The following is a 19,213-nucleotide window of genomic DNA, read 5'->3' on the forward strand; positions in this document are numbered from 1 at the left end:
TGTTACTGTAGTATGAAAATGGTGAAAGTAAGAAAAAGCCTTCAGGCAGTCTAAACACCAACCCAAACTCCCCAAAACATTAAATAAGCAGAGTTTAAGAAATGCATATACTTGTACGTGCATCACAAACGAGCTGACTGAAGACAATTTCTGTTGTGCGTGTTTGTGTGTTTTTGGAAGCAGATGATGGAGTCTTGCTTTCCCACCGGGAAGCTGGAGCGCGTTGGCCCGGTGAAGGTGGACGACATCAAGCGTAACCTGCTGCATGACTTCTCAATTATTTACAAGCAGGTTACAATCCTTTATCTTTCTATTTGATTGTAGTGGTGCAACTAAGAACTATTTTTATAGTCGACTAGTCACCGACCAGTGAAATAATTAGTCGAATAACATAACTTTTTCTCATAAATTTAGCATGCATGAAGTTGATTTAAATGTGTGCAAATGATAATGTACACAAAAACGAGTACAATGAAAAATACATTTTTTATTAAACATACAAGATTAAATAAAATAAAACCATTAAGGCACAGTGCTCAGTTAGTAGAGACATAAATCCATACATAAACCTTTCCATTTTTAGCGACAGGCAAATAAATGATGAATTAAAATCAGCATATTGAGCAGAGAAACGGATTGCAATATGGAGGACCAAATGATATATTTTTATATATATTTTGTTTTTAAGAAATGGGGCAAAACATGAAAATGATGCCTATTTGGACTCATTTAATTATATTTAATTATATTATATTGTGCATTGTCTATCACTTTTTGGACTTCTTGTGATCAAGGGCTATATAAATAAGCATGACTTGACTGACGGATTAATCTGAATCAGTCTCTCAAAGCTTAGCACTTTTCCAAATGCCAATATTCAATAGAGACTAAATATGTTTTTGTTATATTATATTTTGTTACTTTTTCGTGTTTTTCAGAGGTTTTGCGTTGTTTCAGTCTACGTTGATTAAAAGTTGAGTTGTTACTAGTTAAAAGAACCTTTTTTATTTACAGCTCTGAAGAGTAAATATTTACATTTTTTATTTTGTTCTGTAGCTTGTTTTTCAGGGATTCTGTGTTGCTTGACTTTAAAGTTGCCAAGTATAAAAGTTTAAATTCGTTAAAAGTTCACTGTAGAGCAGTGGTTCTCATACTTTCTTCAGTGAACTATGTTTCTAGTCAAGTACCTCCTAACAGGGGCAAAACATTTTTGGAAGAAAACAAGAAGTAAAGTGCTGTAAAGTCATGTATTCAAGCCAAACAACAGTGAACCTGACAAAAACATTTGTATGGCAAACATTGCACGGACAAAAGAAAAACAGAAGACATCGACCACCATAAGGCATATAAACAGTCAAAACTCAAATGTGCAAAACGCTGCTAAAAATGAATAGAATTTAAAAAAATATACATAACTAACCAAAATCTGTTCACAGAACAGCACGGCGGCGCAGTGGTTAGCGCTTGTGCGGCACATGTCATGGGAACCTGTCGTGGGTTCAAATCCAGCTCCAGAATTCCTGTGCGGAGTTTGTATGTTCTCCCCGTGCTTGCGTGGGTTTCCTCCGGGCACTCCGGTTTCCTCCCACGTTCCAAAAACATGCATTTCAGGTGAATTGGCCGGTCCAAATTGTTCCTAGGTGTGAATGAGCGAATGAGTTGTCTGTCCCTGTGTGCCCTGCGATTGGCTGGCAACCAGTTCAGGGTGTCCCCTGCCCACTGCCCGGAGATGGCTGGGATGGGCTCCAGCCCCCCCCGCGACCCTAATGAGGATAAGCGGTACGGCTGATGAGATGAGATCAGATTAAATCCATAACCCAATAAATCATATTTATTGAAAATAAATCGGCAAGATTCCCCAAAACTTGTTTGACAATGTTTGTGCCCATGATATCTATTCTGCGGCAAACGGTGTCATTGGGACAAAGGCACAGGTTTTATTGTATTCGCTGATTTTTGGTCCAGCATAGTTTTGGCCAATACCACAGCGGCGGGGAGCAGTAGGTCTTCCGTTATGGTGAACGTGTTTTTGGCTTTAGCAACATGATGATGACTGGGATGACTTGATGTCAGAGAGTTTTCTCTTGAAGAACTCGGGTGCCTAAGGGCCCGGTCACACAGCCGTTTGCGTCTGTATCGCGGGTAAAATTTTGCGTTTTTTTTTGCCCGTGGTTGCCCGCGATGGAAAATGCGCAAAATTGGCCAACCCGCTGTTCATCGGTGGTATGCCCGCAAAACAGACGCCGGCGACTGTTCCGCTTCCTCATCGCGTCATTTCCCCGTCATTTTCTCGTGTGGACCACGGGTATAAAAGCTCCCGAGCCAGTGTTGTGCCCAAATCCGACTCCTACGCAAACCCCCCCGTCCTACCCATGTGTAACCACGCCCTGGCCGCGGCCAGAGCACGTCGTTCCGCGTCATTACCTCGTGTGCTGCCCGCGGTTAACACATGCTCAAAGTTTTGAGCAGCTCAAAACGTTTTCGCGCGGCCAACCGCGTGTGAATTTCCGACCGGGAGTAAAGCACTGCTGTATCTCGTCTATATGGCGGTCTCAAAGCGTCCAACAGCGCCCAACAGCATCTGCTTCACGGCCAGAAATTTCTGGCCGTGATTCAGCCTCAATACGCCCGTGAAAGGCTGTGTACCCGCGCTCTAAAGTATTGAACAGCGCAAAACTTTTTCGCGCTGCCAACCGCGCGTGAATTTCCGACCGCGTGTTAAGCACTGCTGTATCTCGTCTGTATGGCGGTCTCAAAGCGTCCAATAGCGTCCGCCTCACAGGCAGAAATTTCTGGCCGTGATTCAGCCGCAAACGGCTGTGTGACCGGGCCCCTACCAACGTGATATCCATGTTTTGTGGTGAGATGCCCCTGGAGGTGTGCCAGCTTTATGCTAGTGTTGGCTAACTTCTGCCCGCAATGTATATGTCTGGTATTGGCTTCGTATGTTTCCATAGTAGAGTGGTTAGCACATTCACGCTAAAGGTCCCTGGTTCAAGACCGGGTGGAAACATGTTGGCTTGGAGAGGGATGGGTGCCACCAGGCTGTACTTGGCCAGGACGCACGACCAGAAATGGTGCTCCTATCACCCTTGTGGTTAAGCGATTCAACCAACCATATCAATCAGAGCAACAAAGATATCTACCCTCAGGCACTACCATGGACCACCATAGACTCTCCACCCACCGGAGTCTCAGAACATTTTATGAGAAACATTGCATTTGTCTGGCACAGTCTGGTTTAACGCTCAAGGTCTCTTTAATAACGAAAAATATACATGCTTCTATGTTCATCCCTGCAGGTTAATATACAACATATAATATACAATGCCTGTAATGAAAACTATTTTGGCTTAAATGTTACTTGAAGCGTTCCAATGCCATTCAGACTTCGTTTCGTTCAACTTTCTGTCGTGCTTTCTCTATAAATGTCAGCGCATTACAGAGGTACTGCCATGATACGCAAAGTCTGCTTAGAAAAACTTTGCAAGTAGTCTATATTTATTGGCATATCCAGACTGAAATGCCCCCAAACGTAAGAAGTTTTCGTCTGGTACTTGATGATGACGCTGTCAGTTCAGACATTTTCAGTTGCGTTCCGTGTTGTTTAGGGGCTTTACGGTAGCGCCCCTCCTCCTCTGCTTTGTGTGTGAGCGTGTGTCTGCGTGGCGCCGAGAAGAGGAGGAGAGATCTGTGTATTAACCCAGCCAACGAAACAAAAGCGCACGATAAATGAATCATGTCAGCTCCTCCAGCGAAAAAAATCTCGTTCTTTTCAGCCAGCGTGGACAGGTGACTGGGGCTTTGTGCAAAAAAAAAAAGAAAAAAGGACCGTGCTGTTTGTGCATTGCGCCACATCAAGTGTTAATCATCATTACGAGACGAAATATGAACATGAATTCAAGGATGAGTCTGACAAGGCGGAGACATTAAAACGCGCCGTGTCCAAGTACGGCCAACAAACACAGACCCTGAAAACCTTTGTCACTTCTAAAAACACCACCACTGAAGCAAGTTATCACATTGCTCACTGCATAGCAAAGCACGGAAAACCATTTATATCTGCAACCAAATCAGCTGTTATTTCTGTTGCACATATTTTCAAGTAGCCTTCTGCTTTACTGCTGTTGTTTTAAGTTTTGATATTTTCTGCAATAAGATTTCATTGATGAATGGTATGGTAGCTGTCCATATCACTTGTTTTTGATTGTAGTTCATTCATTCATTGAAGAATGGTTGATTCTGGTTGATTCCTGTGGTAAAAAGTTGAAGTCATGGATGTCTTTCCACATGTTGCTCACATTTATTTTTTAGTTTATTGATGAACAAGGATAGTGGAAGATAAATTGGTCAGTTACGATTCAATGTATATATATGTTGTATATTCGGACTGGTGTAAAATTACAGCTCCTATTCATTCATTCATATTTCACAACGCTTATCCTCAGTAGGGTCACGGGGGTGCTGGAGCCCATCCCAGCTATCTTCGGGCAGTGGGCAGGGGACACCCTGAACTGGTTGCCAGCCAGTCGCAGGGCACACAGGGACAGACAACTCACTCGCTCATTCACACCTAGGGACAATTTGAAATTTTGAAATGTGGGGAGAAACCGGAGTGCCTGGAGGAAACCCACACAGGCACAGGGAGAACATGCAAACTCCACACAGGAAGGTTCGATCTCATGACCTCAGAACTGTGCCGCACACGTGCTAACCAATGTGCTGCACGTTCTTGAGTGCCAATATGTAAAAATAACTTTTAAAAAAACTATTCTGAATAAAGCTTTGGCACCACTAAACAGGAAGCCGGAATATGGGTTTTTCAGGGTTTCGCTCGCTCATTCACACCTAGGGACAATTTGGACCGGTCAATTAACTTAACATGCATGTTTTTGGAATGTGGGAGGAAACCAGAGTGCCCGGAGGAAACTCACGCAAGCACGGGGAGAACATGCAATCTCCACACAGGAAAGTTCGATCTCATGACCTGTGCCGCACACGCACTAACCACTGCTCCATCGTGCTGCCCCAAATTTCAGCTCTGTCGGATATTAAAAAGAATTGTTGTGCGAGTCATTGATCTTCGTGTGGCACACTGATTTAAAAGGAAATTTGAAAGTGGCACTCCACACCAAAAAGGTTGCTGACTCCTGATCTAAACGGTTCAGTATCCTCGCTATTGCTTGGCAGTTAACGTCCTTGGAATGTTTGTCTTCAGGATGATGCACAAAGCCGGTCGGAGTACCTTCAGGTGTACCTCAGGGTTCGCCCTTCTACGGGAGCAGAGAGTGGAGAGTTGCAGGTTGAGAACTTACACGAGCATACTAAATCTATATTGAGGAAAACTTGAGAGTGAGTTCAACTTGTGTTGGACATGCTATCAGGACTGTGTGACCATTGAGGGACCTCACAGTGTGGTCCTCAAAACTCCCAAAAGCAGCCAATCCAACAGGCAGGCTGACAAGATCCTTCAGCAAACTGCACAGAGGTTCACATTCACTCAGGTAAACCAGCACTCTCGTACACTCTAATCCACGGTTTCTCAACCTTTATTTTAATTTTTTTAGAGTATACAGTCATTTTCCCCTCTTTACTTTTTAAATCATGACAATAGATCAAAAAATTGTTTTGTCAACGTGCATTGGGAGTGCTGGGAAATTCTTGGTAACTCGTTTTATTGTAATTGTATCTTTTATATATATATATATATATATATATATATATATATATATATATAATTTGTTTTTAATTTTTATTATCTTTTTTAAAAAAATTGTAATGTATTTATTTAAAAAAAAAAAATCAAAAATCTTTTTGAAGGTTTTTGGTTGGCGTTTGGGCTGTAATTTAAACATGCCCCTTCATATTTTTACAGTTTTAATGCTACACAACAAAAATGCAGGGACAAGCATGAAATCATTCTCCACTAATCATCCCCACTTTCCTGCTTCCTAATGTGTTGGTCCTGTAACAACATGTCTGAACGTAAGATAAAAGCAGATAGCCGTGGTGGGGAAAAATAAAAATTGCAAAGGCTTTTTGAACTCCTTTGGGCATTGTCGACATATACTTGATGGAGAAGATATTTTGCTTTCAAATCTTTATGGACACTTGATTGTTCTGTCCTACTCATGTACAGCAACCTTGGGTGTCCTGAAAGGCACTTCGAAATACAATGTATTATTATTATTATTATTATTATTACTACTTCAAACAACGCACCCCACTTGTAATCTGTCAATTTGGGTAATGTGAAACTTTTAGCGTAAAAAAAGCATGAAAATGGTGCTGGAAATTATTTTGTTATCTTTTTTGATGGGCAGTGTGCCTTAAGTTTATGAAAAACATTGCTCTAGAGAAGATCTCACAGCATACTTGTGTGCTGTGGCACACGAGTTGACATACACTGCACTAATCTTCTGCAAGACCCCTCAAAAAATGTTACTTCCTGGTAGGTGTTTGGACCGGATGCCAGTCAGAAAGAAGTCTTCGAGGGATCAGTTCGTGGTTTGGTGCAAGATGTTTTGCATGGCCAAAACTGTCTTCTCTTCACTTACGGGGTCACTAACGCTGGCAAGACATTCACTTTTCTCGGTAGGCAAAAGCTGTGCATTCGCCCACCCTTTTGGCTGTCTGTCCTTCTGTAAACTTTTGCTTTTTCAGGTCCAGAGCACAACAGCGGGCTGTTGCCTCGGTGCCTGTGGCTGATCTTTAACAGCACGGAGGGCCGTTCATATTCAGGCTGCGATCTAAAACCTCACCGCTGCCGGGACTACAGTCGCCTGACTGCGGATCAGCAGAAGGCGGAGCGTGCCGTTAAGCAGAGTCTGCTTCGGACCGTCCGAGAGGTTAGTCATTACTATTTGTAAACATCGTTGAAACATTTAGCAACCCGTTCTGTCAACCTTGCTTCATGTCCTACATTTATGTATAACAAGCGAATCTTTTTGCGGCCTTTCACGTTGTTGGGCTGCACGATTTTGGAAAGAAACCTGATTGCAATCTTTCAGATCTGTGTTGCAATTTCGATGTGGGTTTCGATTTTAAAAGAAAAGTGCATTTTTTTGTGCTAATTTTGTTTGTCATAGTGACATGCAACCTACCTTTAGATGACGTCATTACCTCCTGGGAGTGCACCACTGGAACAAAATAACAACTATATATATATATATATATATATATATATATATATATATATATATATATACATACATACACGAGAGAGAGAGAGGCAAATAAAAACAGAATACAAAATTGCTGTTGAATAAATGGTCTTTATTATCATACAAAAGTAAGACGAAATTGGAGGGCTTCTTTTGGAGGAAGATAGCAAATGAGAGAGCGGCTGGCAAGCTGCGAGCTAGTATCGCGTAACTGTGACTCAAGCCACGTCTCCATGATGATTAAAATGCAAGAGTCACGAATGTAGGAGTTAACCACAACTTGTAGCTCCAGGTCGTCTGCTTCATGGGTAATGGATCTGGCAAGGGTAGCTTGTGAGATTTGTAAGCCTAGCTGTAGCACTAGATAGATAGATAGATAGATACTTTATTCATCCCCGCAGGGAAATTCACAGTAGTAGTAGACAGCAGTTTTGTTATTGCTTTCCCTCACGACGCTGCCTCAATTGTTTCCCTGATGCGATAACAATCCACCACGCACCCGCTGGTGATCAGCATTTCTTTGCACTCGTCTGACTTATCTCAGAGTCTGGTTTAATTAATTAATTTATTTTCAATGTAACGAGCTGCTAAAAGACTAAAAGTAGCCGTGCACCAGAGTTTGTTTTGGGTGGCGGCAGGGCTGGGCACATTGAGTTATGCGCCTGCCTGCCTGATATTTGACTAACAACATACACCAGCCTATCACAGTCGCGTGCACGCTGGTGGCAAACTTTGCTGTGCCTTGATTAGCTAGTGACTTTAAAACGGTTAAAACCCAAACTGTGACAATTCCGGTTGGCCAAACACCCCATCACTCAGACAAAAACAGGGAACAATAAATCCTTGGAAAAAAACGCATTGTCTTGCGATCACACAATCCATCCATCCCTGCATTCATGAGGTCAATCCACCAATCACTCAAAACCTGAAGCCACTACTGTGTATATTTGGGTTGTTGTAGGGAACACATTTTTCTCATCAAACTATTTTTCTGTTAATTTTTTTATCCATAATAGTGAAATCTGATAACCGAAAAATGTTTGCATGTCAATTCTTGTTTTAAAAACTTTGTTTCTCAACCTTTTTTCGTACTGCTTGTGAAATATTTTGACCGTTAAGAATTTCTAGAACCCTAACGCAAAGCTCTTTGTTTGGGGTCCAAGCTGAATTTTTTAGTGGCGGAGCATTTTTCTTGCTTACATTTTTTTCCGCATTAGTTTAAGTATTTCTTATTTTATTTTTATTTTTTTTAATCAGTGCCTCTTTTCATCAATACCGGTTTGGGCTGCTGGGAAAATGGCGACAATGTTATCCTTTTTTTTTCTTGGCAAAAATGTATCAATGTGTTTTTGCACCTCTCGTCTTGTTTCTTAACGCTTGTTCTCAATTGTGTCTCTGCAGACTGACAAAAACGCGACATCTGCCCGATCAACGTTTCTTGATGGTGGGGCACTTTTATCTCTTTTCTGTATACTTAATTGCATCAGCTAACAATATTTTGTGGCTCTAGCATCGACTGTGAGCTCAAATTGCAGTGTCAACAGCTTTTCTGAGACCGACCGCTTGCCCCTGCCGGACGTCCCGTCTAACGTCCGCTTTTCCGTCTGGGTTTCTTTCTGTGAGATTTACAATGACAATATCCACGACCTCCTGGAACAGGTAGCGAACATTGCCAAAAATGCCGTGGGTCCTTTGATTGGCTCGGGGAGTCACGAGACCATGTTCTCAGGTTCCGGGAGGACACATGAAAAGGACGACGCTTCGTCTTTCTCAGGACGTCAAAGGAAATTCCTTTATTAAAGGTAAAAGGGTTAGGGTTACCCAATACCTATATGGGGAGATGTGTAAAAAAAACAAATATAGTTGTTAGTTACTCAATATCTGAATAACATGTCTTGATAAATGCATACCCAAAATTAAAAAATTACATGTATAATCACTTTTCACACCAGATGTTTTCTATTAATGAATGGTACGGGAGAAATTGGAATATTGGCTTAGAAAATCCCCCCGAATTGCTTGAATTTGGCCATAAAAAAGGTGTACAAATCCTGCAAGGCATTACCTTCCAGGTGGATGCAATAATGGTACAACAAAGGGCGTTCAACAACAAAAAGCAGCTACAGCAACACTTGTTTGGCAATAAACCAATGGACAACGGCAGGCTAGCCAGCTGATAACAGGGGCTAACCTGGAGAAAACAAAAGAGGAATCCTTCGGCAGTCTCGACACTAAAGAGGCAGGTAAATTTGCCCAAAGCAGCTTCTGGAGGTCGGAGCACGCAATTCGTAAAGAACAGTCACAAAGCCCCCGAGCAACAAGTTTAGGCAAAGTTCCAATTTCTCCTAGCAGAAATGAGCAGTACTACAATCACTGCCAGTTTGGGCGCTGTCTCACATGTTGAGTAATAGGATTCTTCTCATCCTACGACGTCACAGCTCTAGAGAATATCAGTCAAAATCTGTCAATTTTGAGACTAGATTTCTCGTGCCTCACAGCATGTGGAATATTTTGCAACATATCTACATAGTTATTAGGAGAAACACGACAAGTTATCTGCCTAATTAAAAAAAAAAGTTTTTGGTGAATACCTTCAAGTCAGACCAGTAGGGAATCTCTGATATATAGAAAACGACACACAATGATAATTTAGACACAACCATATGTGTCTTCTTGCAGACCTAAAGTGGATCCAAGTGAGCAGCTCAGAGGAGGCCTTCAATGTCATGAATATTGGCAAGAAGAACCAAAGTTTAGCCTGCACCAGACTCAACCAGCAGTCCAGTAGGAGGTGAGTTGGTGCCCGCTTCCTATCGACTCATCAGTACAGCGTACTCATGGCGCCTATCTTGTAGCCACAGCATCTTCTCCATTAGGATTCTGCGGGTAGACAACACTGCCACCGTGCCCAGGTTCCTCAGCGTCAGCGAGTAAGGCAGATAATTTTGTTTTTTCCATGCAAACGTCACTCTTTCGTTTATCAAATGAGTTATCTAATGTCGGTATCTTTGCCCATTTTATTTTCTTCCCTTTTTTGGCTGGTCTCAGTTATGGCTTTTTCTTTGCTACTCTGCTTTGAAGGCCAGTATCTCTAAGTCGCCTCTTCACTGTAGATGTTGACGCTGATGTTTTTGGGTTCTATTTAGTCAAATGTGTTAGTTGAGGACCAGTAATATGTATATTCCTCAAATAGAGACTCTAATATACTTGCTTGTGGAGTGTGGCCTCCCACTTCTCTTTCTGCTCTGATTAGAGCCTCCTTATGCTCTTCTCTGAAGCGAGTAATACACACCGTTGTCGGAAATCTTCAATTTTGGGGGAATTTCTTACTTGGAATAGCTTTAGTTTCTTAGTACAAGAATAGACTGTCGAGTTAAACATGAAACTTTGGCCGACTTTTTCTGACCTATTCGAAAGTTGAATCACACCTACAAATGTAATGCTCCGGATACTTGACTAGCTCAAACAAAGGTCAGTTTTATAGCTTCTCTAACCAACTTAACTGTTTTTAGCTGTGCTATCATCATTTCACAATACTTTTCTAATCATCATATATTCTGCTAATGCCATTAGCAAACATAATGTACTATGAGTGGTAGATGTTGGAAATGGGCCTCTACACACCTATGTAAAAATTGCATTAAAAAAACAGACATTTGCAGCTAAAATTACCATGTTGAATGAATGAATGAATGAAAACTTTTATTTCAAACATTAAAATAAAAACAAGACAAAAACAATGAGTCAACAACAAAATAATGTCACATAACATGTTCGAAAAGGGGTAGTCAGAAGCAGATGCTTATTTTTCCTACCCCTTTATCTTCCCTATTAAATACATTTTACAAATCCTCCTTTCCTCTTGTGTCTAATATAACAAAATCTCGTGGATATACTTATTACATAGGTCAGATAACAATAATTATAATAATTACTATAATCACATATTTTATACACTAATCTTTGCAATACCCATCCCTCAACGTTATAATGCGCCTAGTTACCAAATGTCACTGCGGCACCAATGATAATAACAACAATAAAAATAAACATAATATTTATAACAACAGTTCTGATATAATAATAGCAACAATTACAACAAGTTGACCATAGTTTTACACGCAGTATTTCCAATCTCCCTCATATCCCATTCTCTTCATCCCTGTATTTCGCCAGTAATGCTTTTTTGTATTTAAATTTGAACACATGGATAGTTGGACATTGTTTGATCTCATCTTGTAAATTATTCCAATGTTAGATAGATAGATAGATAGATACTTTATTCATCCCCGAAGGGAAATTCACTTTTCCAGCAGCATCCCTAAGCTGAGAACAATCGAAAATAACTGAGAACAATCGAAAATAACACGGGAGCTGCTGGAGTGGCTGCCATTCGTGACGGCGCCGGAGAAACGATTCAATTTGAATCATGTACAAACAAACAAACAATTGAATCATGTACAAGAAACGATTCAATCTGAATCATGTACAAACAAACAAACAATTGAATCATGTACAACAAACAAACAAAATATTTATGTTTCAATAAGTGGAGTGTTAATAAAATGGGGGGAAAATAATTTCTGATACTGATATAACCAGGTAAAACTAATTTTAAGTTACCTGTCCAAATGAATGTTGTGCCATCTCACCTTTCCCACTCTCTCTGCTCGCTCCTGAAACTTTATCAAATAGTCCAAAATTTTACCTCATCTTCTCCGCTCACCTCGTCGTCCTCTTCTCCTTCCACTTCGCACTACAGAGACTTTTTAGCTGAGCCGTCTCTTATGACACCATCCCCTGATCTAGACCAAACTGCATTATCCTGTACCATGTTAATCCAACACATTTTCACCAAATGGATAAGACATAAAATGTTATAATAAGATGTTAACAATGTATAGGGTGTATTTCTGATTAATTTTCATGTTATCTAAACAAATGTTTAAAAAAAAAAAAAAAAAGAGAGTTTTTCCTTCCAAAAATAAAAAATAAAATTCCTAAGCGCCCCGAAACTTTTCAACTTTATGTACGCAGGTTGGTGTTGTGCGACCTGGCTGGATCGGAGCGCTGCTCACGCACAAACAACACGGGCGAGCGACTGAAAGAGGCAGGAAACATTAACAGCTCGCTCCTCGCACTTGGGAAATGCATCAATGCGATGAAGGTCAAACAAGGCGCGAAGTACGTACATGTGTGTCATTGCAAAAGAAAAAACCTTCTGGGGTTTTCATTGAAACATTTCAAATTGTGTGTAAAGTGATTCATTATTTTTTGTGGGGGCTGTGTTCTAAAAAAAACCCTTTAGTTCAGCAGTTGGGAATCTTTTGGACTCAAAGAGCCATGAAAGTCAAATATTTAATAATAAATTAAGAAAAACAAACAAGGGGGACAAAGGGCAGCTGAGAGTTAGTGATCATCTATGTCAAACTGCAGGGAATCTATATATTAGTACTGCAACAATGAATCGACAAAATCGATTGTTAAAAGCGTCGGCAACTAATTAGATCATCGACATGCTAGAAAGGGTTGCCAGGTCTCTTGGAAGGCCTGTGATGACTTTTTTAAGAGATAATCTGGTTTTCTCATGCTTCAGGTTTTGCAGTATATAACCAGGGTTGGGTAGGGTTACTTTAACTTGATTACTTTCAATTACTTTTGGATTACTCCAATACCAAATATGCTAATAAAAGATAAAAGAAACTAAATATGAATACAGTTACGACTCACAACACGTGGTAAGCTTTATCTCCTGGCTTTGATCTCTTTGATCTCCGGCAAAACTAACATAAAATGCGACAGAAACAAAATGAAAATAAATCCAAACAGCCTGCCAACAGCATTTTTGCCGTTCCATGTATTCAGTTACTCCCCAAGCCAGCACAAAATTTAGTAATTTCATTCTTATTTAGTTTCTTTTGTCTTTCATTAGCATATTTGATATGGGAGTAATCCAAAAGTAATTGAAAGTAATCAAGTTAAAGTAACCCTACCCAACCCTATATATAACTAATCCATTTGTTGTGTGTTGGAGAGGATCTATGTGTCCATTTAAGGAGGATGAGTCTCCTCGCAAGTAAGGTAAGGTGGAAAAGGAAATGACCGTTTGTGCTAGTCGTTACAGCGTTCCTGCTTGCGGTAGACACGTGGTATTTGTTTTCCGTCCTCAAAGCTTTAAAATCATGAATTTTATCTCCAAGCCAAATGTACTCATAAAAAAAGCCACACCTGATGAGCCAGACCTTCCCACCCACTGCCTTAGTTGGTCAAAATCTGCGAAGTAGAAACCTTTATTTATACATTAAAGCTGCAGTATGGAATTTGGGGTTTTCACGATTGTCGATCTGATTTTTTTGGCTCGTGTCATCATTGCAGCCCATGTCAAGCTCCTTATATAGCACGTGCAAGTACGTGTATTTTTTCGATGCGCTTTTGTTTTAATCTTTTTGGGGGTTTGGGTTGGCATTGGTACTGTTCTTGAAAAAGGGCCTTTTCTTTCACCATTTCCATGTGACACTAACAAAAAGCTGCACTGATGACCATAAAGTCGCACTCCAACCTCACCACACCCCCATTCTGCGGTCTGAACAGCTTTACTCAGCGCAAGATGGAAGCAGTGGGAAATTGTTATGCACAGTGAAAATCCATTAAGTAGCTAAAACTGTGAATAGTTAACTGTGATACAGCAATATTGTATTTTGTGTCTGTTGTGATGTCCATAATAATTGAAGCAAACATTAAAAGAACATATTTTTGTTGTTCTGTTGCTTTCAGTTTTCAGCGTCATATTCCCTTCAGAGAGTCCAAGCTGACTCACTTCCTGCAGTTTTTTTTCTGCGGTGCTGGCAAGGTGTCCATGGTGGTCAACATTAATCAGAATTTGTCCTGCCTGGATGAGACGCTCAACGTCCTCAAATTCTCTGCCCTAGCTCAGAAGGTAATCCCTCCTTCTTCCAGGGGTTGCATTTCAAAAAGGTCTCGCGATTATCAAATCCCGCAAAGTAGAAACTTTAATTTATTAAACAAGCATATATATCATATATATTTAAACACACCAGAATTTCAAGACCATAAAAGTCTTAAAATTATGCGGCGTGCATTATCTTGTGATGTAAAGCGGCGAAGCCTGATATTTCCGGTGACGTGTTTACACAATTTTGGTCAATATGGAAATCACGTTTCTGCGGACGTGCATGAAACATCGTTCCTCTTGGCCCGATGATGACAAAGGGACTTTGTCATCTCTTTTCTGGAAAGAATAAGACTCTTTCGGCACTTGTCAATATATTCGCTTCTTTTACTCACTGCTTTACTACGGAATTGCCATATGGGGCGGCCTACAAACTCAATCACTGGGCACAGAAAACAATACAGACGCTGCCCTACTTACGATAGTTAGTCAGTTGAATTTGTTCGTAAGTTGCTTCAGTGCTATATTTTGTATGGAATGTATGTTTAAGGTTTATATAAGTATGTTTAAGACTTGTACAAGTAACCCTGATTGTCTTGTACAAAAAAATAAACATTTAATAAAATAATATGCTCTATAAAGATAAATAAAGTTGAGTTTAACTTACTTTTGGAAGATGTGCTTCAAGTGGTCCTCCTCCGTGGTAAAAATTGGCCCCAAAAAAAAAAACATCCGACCATTTTCTCAACCGCATCGAGCTTTCTTATTCCACTTTCATTTCTAAAGAAATGGCTCGCCTCTTCTTTACACTTTACCCCAACCATATTGAATGGATGCACGAGATATTAAACAATAAAAATGTCAAAGTTTTTAGCGCGCTGGAGATAGTAAAGATATAGACGTATGGAATGTTTACACACGAACTAGGCTGAATGCTGGGTGACCTCTCACTGCGCCACATGCCGGTAGCGGTGGAAAGAAGCACTACAGTAATGTCCTGTACTCGGAAAAAGGTGCACACAATACAAAATCTAACTTACAGCAATGTCCGGATATTTTTCGACATCCCGAAAATTGTTTGCGTGTCTACCGTTTTATGTAAGTCGAATGGTTGTAAGTAGGTGAGCGTATGTGGGGGCTCCCTTGATGTGTGGACAAAGTTCTGATCAAAGCACACTTGCCATCTAATTGGCATTTTTCCTACTAAAATCATCCCCAGAGGCTTGTTACTTACTGATAAGCTGCACCAAACCCTTTATAATGTTTTTTAGGTGAAACAAAAAACAACAACATATTTTTACGTTCTGGAACTCGGGGACAATGCTTCTGAACATGCATTTATACGTAATGGCACTGAATGAGTTACTGGTACTGGTGAAATTGGAAAATTGGCTTTGAAAGTCCTTGAAAAGTGCTCGGTGTACAAACCCTGTTTGCTGTTTTCTTCTTCGTTCCCTTCAGGTGGTGGTGGTGAATTCCAAGCCAGATGATGCCGCCCTCAGGTTGCCCACGGAAATGTCAGTCATCATCGCTGAGGCCGACCAGCGCAGGAATGCCTGCGGCCGTAATAGTTCCATGCTGGCCTGGGAAACGACCTTGGAGGATGTCATTGAGGACGATGATGAAGAGGAGGAAGAGGAACAAGGAGAGGAGAGCGGCATGGAGGGTACGGTGTTGAATGCAGGCGATGACGATGATGTGGAAACAACCATGGCAGAAAAAGACGAGGTACAAGCTTTTATTTAGTAACGTCTTTCGGGATCTTTTTTTTTCCATTACAACCTTTTAAAGGAGCTACACAAAATTGGAAACTTTTTTTGTTTTACTCGTGGCCACTACCTCTTTCTTGTGTCATCATTGCAACCTCTGTCCAAGCGTGTTTATGATGCAAGGACAAAGATAAAATCAAAGCCACTTCTGCCATCCAATAGTGATTTATCATACTGATATCATTTCCACAGGCTTGATACTTACTAATCAGCAGGGCCAACATCTTTGGAACAGTTTTTAAAATAAAACAAAAAAAGTGTATTTTCCCAATTTGACACTCTGGGACAATCCTTCTGAAAAGGTATTTATACGTTATTGCACTGAATGAGGTAATATAGAAAAGTTTCTCTAAAATGGGAAGTGCTGGTGCCAGCCAATTTTTGCCATTTTGACTAAATATTGAAGACCTACAGAAAATTCAGCTCTGTAGCTATATAGGCAGAGAGCATAAAAACATAAAGCTTGAACCCTCAGCTTTCATTTCAGAAAGAACAAAGTTTTGAAGCGTTGTCTGTACTTACAGTATATCTGCGCTTTTTTCACCACACTGCGTACTCTGCATATGGGCCGGCACCTACACACTGCCATAAGGTATGATATGGTGAATACAGGAATGAAACTAGACTAAGTGTTGATAAATCTGATCAAAGCCATTCCTGCCATCTAGTATTGTTTTTATCATACTGATATCATACACACCAAAAGGTCTACAGATTATCTTTTTTGCTTTTTTTAATTCGACCGGCCAATTAAATATATTTAAAATTGGGTTTTAAAATTGAGTTAGAGACGCAGGCGAGAGCTCTGCTTTGATTCATTGTTTTTCTCTCGCTCGCTCTGTTGAAATGTCCATGCACTTTTTGTTTTCAGTTCAGTCATGTTTGTTGAATTGACATCTTTATTTATTTATTGGATTTATTGTTAAAAAAAAAACATTTTGCTGTTGGTCACCCCTCTCGATGGATATGACCAGGGTAGATATATAAATATAATTAAAAAAAAGCAGGGAGTTATTTTTCAGTTTTTATGTACTGTTAGTTTTTGGTTTAAATGAAAGATTAGTCATATTGGTTAGTGTTGAAATTATAATTTACTTATTGTAAAATGTTTCAGCGAGCTGTTAAAAGTTTTATTTGAATTTAGAACAAATGTTCCATCCATCCATTATCTGTACCGCTTATTCTCAGTAGCGTCACAGGCACGGGGAGAACATGCAAACTCCACACAGGTTAAATCTCATGACCTCAGAACTGTGCCTCACACGCGCTAACCACTGCACCGCCATGCTGCCCGAACATTCCATGTTTTTGTATTACTAAAAAAACCTATTGCCAATTTTTAAGCCTTTTTTAGCGAATGAATTCGCTCCAAATATCAGTTATTGGCCTCCTCCTAATACTAATAATCGGTATCTGTATCACCCTGAAAAACCCATATTCCGGCTTCCTGTTTAGTGGTGCCAAAGCTTATTTCAGAATAGTTTTTTAAAAAGTTATTTTTACATATTGGCACTCAAGAACGTGCAGCACATTGGTTAGCACGTATGCGGCACAGTTCTGAGGTCATGAGATCGAACCTTCCTGTGTGGAGTTTGCATGTTCTCCCTGTGCTTGTGTGGGTTTCCTCTGGGCACTCCGGTTTCTCCCCACATTTCAAAACCATGCGTTTCAGTGTTAATTGACTGGTCCAAATTGTCCCTAGGTGTGAATGAGCGAGTGAGTTGTCTGTCTCTGTGTGCCCTGCGGCTGGCTGGCAACCAGTTCAGGGTGTTCACTGCCCGATGATAGCTGGGATGGGCTCCAGCACCCCCGCGACCCTACTGAGGAAAAGTGTATTTATATGTTTTGGCACGGAATGAGCAAGGACACTTCAAAGAATGCACCCCACTGTTAATGATACAACAATATGGGCTTATATGAATAGTTTTAATGCGGGATGATTAAAATAATGCAACATATCAAGAAAGTCAATGAAAAAGCTATATAAACGGCATTAATTTCTCACATGATTGAAATTCAAAGTGCCACATCCAGGGATAATCCTAGCCTGGTTTTTAGCCTGGTCTGGATCAGGCTAGCTATAAAGAATAAGTCAGAGCTAAGCTTAATTGAACCTGCTATCATGCAACTGACCTGCGGCTAAATTCAGCTAAGATCATAAACATATACAGGCTTTGTTCCTTATCTTTGTTTCTTGCAATACCCCCCTGTAGTACCTTTAAAAAGAACAAAATGGACAATGTCTGTTTATTTTCTTTATACTGCGTTTGTCCTTGTCCGCATGCAGTTGTAATTGTTGCCTTTGCAGTCTTTTAAGCTTTTTTGTGATTAACGGCTATACAAATACAGTAAATGTAACCTGACTTCGTCTGTGCGTCAGTCTGACAAGGATGCAGCGTTGCGTCTGGTTCTGGAGGCTCAGATAAGAGAAGAAGTTTGCGCCGGATTTATGGAGGTCTTCAAAGAAATGGAAAAAGACTACAGGTGAGCAAAGGGAGCCCCTTGTCCCCGACGACCTGTCCCAGACAATTTGTGTTTATCCTCAGTGAACGCCTGGAGAGGGAGCGTGAGATCTTGGAGAAACGAGCCGAGAGCCGGCTGGAGATTCTAAAGAAGATGATCGGCGAGGAAACGTCCATTATTCAGAGCAATGCTTCAACACAAACGGTGGAAGACAACCTGGAGATAGACACACTGCGTTGGCCAGGTAGAAACGCCACCACAATGTGACCCTCAGAAGGGGAAACGTTGGTCATAATTAGGGCTGCAACTACAGACTATTTTAATAGTCGACTAGTCACCAACTATCCATTTGTCGAATAATTATATAAATAATCACTGTTCAAATGGGTCCTTGAAATCCTTGGAAGTGTTCGGATTTTAATGGTGTGTCAAAGATTAAACAGTGCTTAAATTTTGGATGATGTGCTTGAAGTTGTTGCCATGTTTCTCAACAAATGTGCTTAAAAAAGGCAGCAATACTGCTCTCTGGTTGCTTCGCTTTGCTATTACAATTTGTCTTTCCTCGTGATTAACAGCAGCTGGCATTAGTTTTTGTGGCGTTGTCCTATATGAAGCATCACAGACTCCTACGAGTCGTGCCTGAGAAGATACGTGCATGCTACAACTAAACATGAACTATGAAATGTGTATTAGTGCAAGAATTATGCATCATTTATGGGCTTTTTTCGGGCCATGTAAAAAAATTAAGGTAGCATTTCACACTGGTAAATTGCAATGGGAAGAATTTCCGGCAACTGGAAATGCTACATTTTACTCTCATTTTTATCCAACACCTTAAAGGGGAGATGTTTGTCTCAAAATCAAATATATTTGAATGAGCTCAAATTTAGCATGAAGCTGATTAAATT

The 19,213-nt window shown here is 40.5% G+C and overlaps 1 protein-coding gene across 1 annotated transcript in view; it reads left to right on the forward strand.

The window, feature by feature from the left end:
* LOC148346998 (kinesin-like protein KIF20B) overlaps nucleotides 1-19,213 on the forward strand; it is a 39,961-nt gene that overhangs the window by 1,911 nt on the left and 18,837 nt on the right. The window contains exons 2-16 of the mRNA XM_088323835.1: nucleotides 184-291; nucleotides 5,219-5,302; nucleotides 5,385-5,504; nucleotides 6,456-6,594; nucleotides 6,664-6,848; nucleotides 8,565-8,607; nucleotides 8,674-8,822; nucleotides 8,893-8,965; nucleotides 9,843-9,954; nucleotides 10,019-10,093; nucleotides 12,201-12,347; nucleotides 13,938-14,100; nucleotides 15,535-15,801; nucleotides 18,223-18,326; nucleotides 18,389-18,549. Coding sequence (XP_088179961.1) covers nucleotides 184-291; nucleotides 5,219-5,302; nucleotides 5,385-5,504; nucleotides 6,456-6,594; nucleotides 6,664-6,848; nucleotides 8,565-8,607; nucleotides 8,674-8,822; nucleotides 8,893-8,965; nucleotides 9,843-9,954; nucleotides 10,019-10,093; nucleotides 12,201-12,347; nucleotides 13,938-14,100; nucleotides 15,535-15,801; nucleotides 18,223-18,326; nucleotides 18,389-18,549 — 1,930 coding nt within the window. The remainder of the gene's footprint in view (nucleotides 1-183; nucleotides 292-5,218; nucleotides 5,303-5,384; nucleotides 5,505-6,455; nucleotides 6,595-6,663; nucleotides 6,849-8,564; nucleotides 8,608-8,673; nucleotides 8,823-8,892; nucleotides 8,966-9,842; nucleotides 9,955-10,018; nucleotides 10,094-12,200; nucleotides 12,348-13,937; nucleotides 14,101-15,534; nucleotides 15,802-18,222; nucleotides 18,327-18,388; nucleotides 18,550-19,213) is intronic.

The sequence above is a fragment of the Urocampus carinirostris genome, chromosome 19 (assembly GCF_059441175.1).
Source record: "Urocampus carinirostris isolate Australia breed hairy pipefish chromosome 19, RoL_Ucar_1.0, whole genome shotgun sequence".
NCBI classification, from domain to species: Eukaryota; Metazoa; Chordata; class Actinopteri; order Syngnathiformes; family Syngnathidae; genus Urocampus; species Urocampus carinirostris.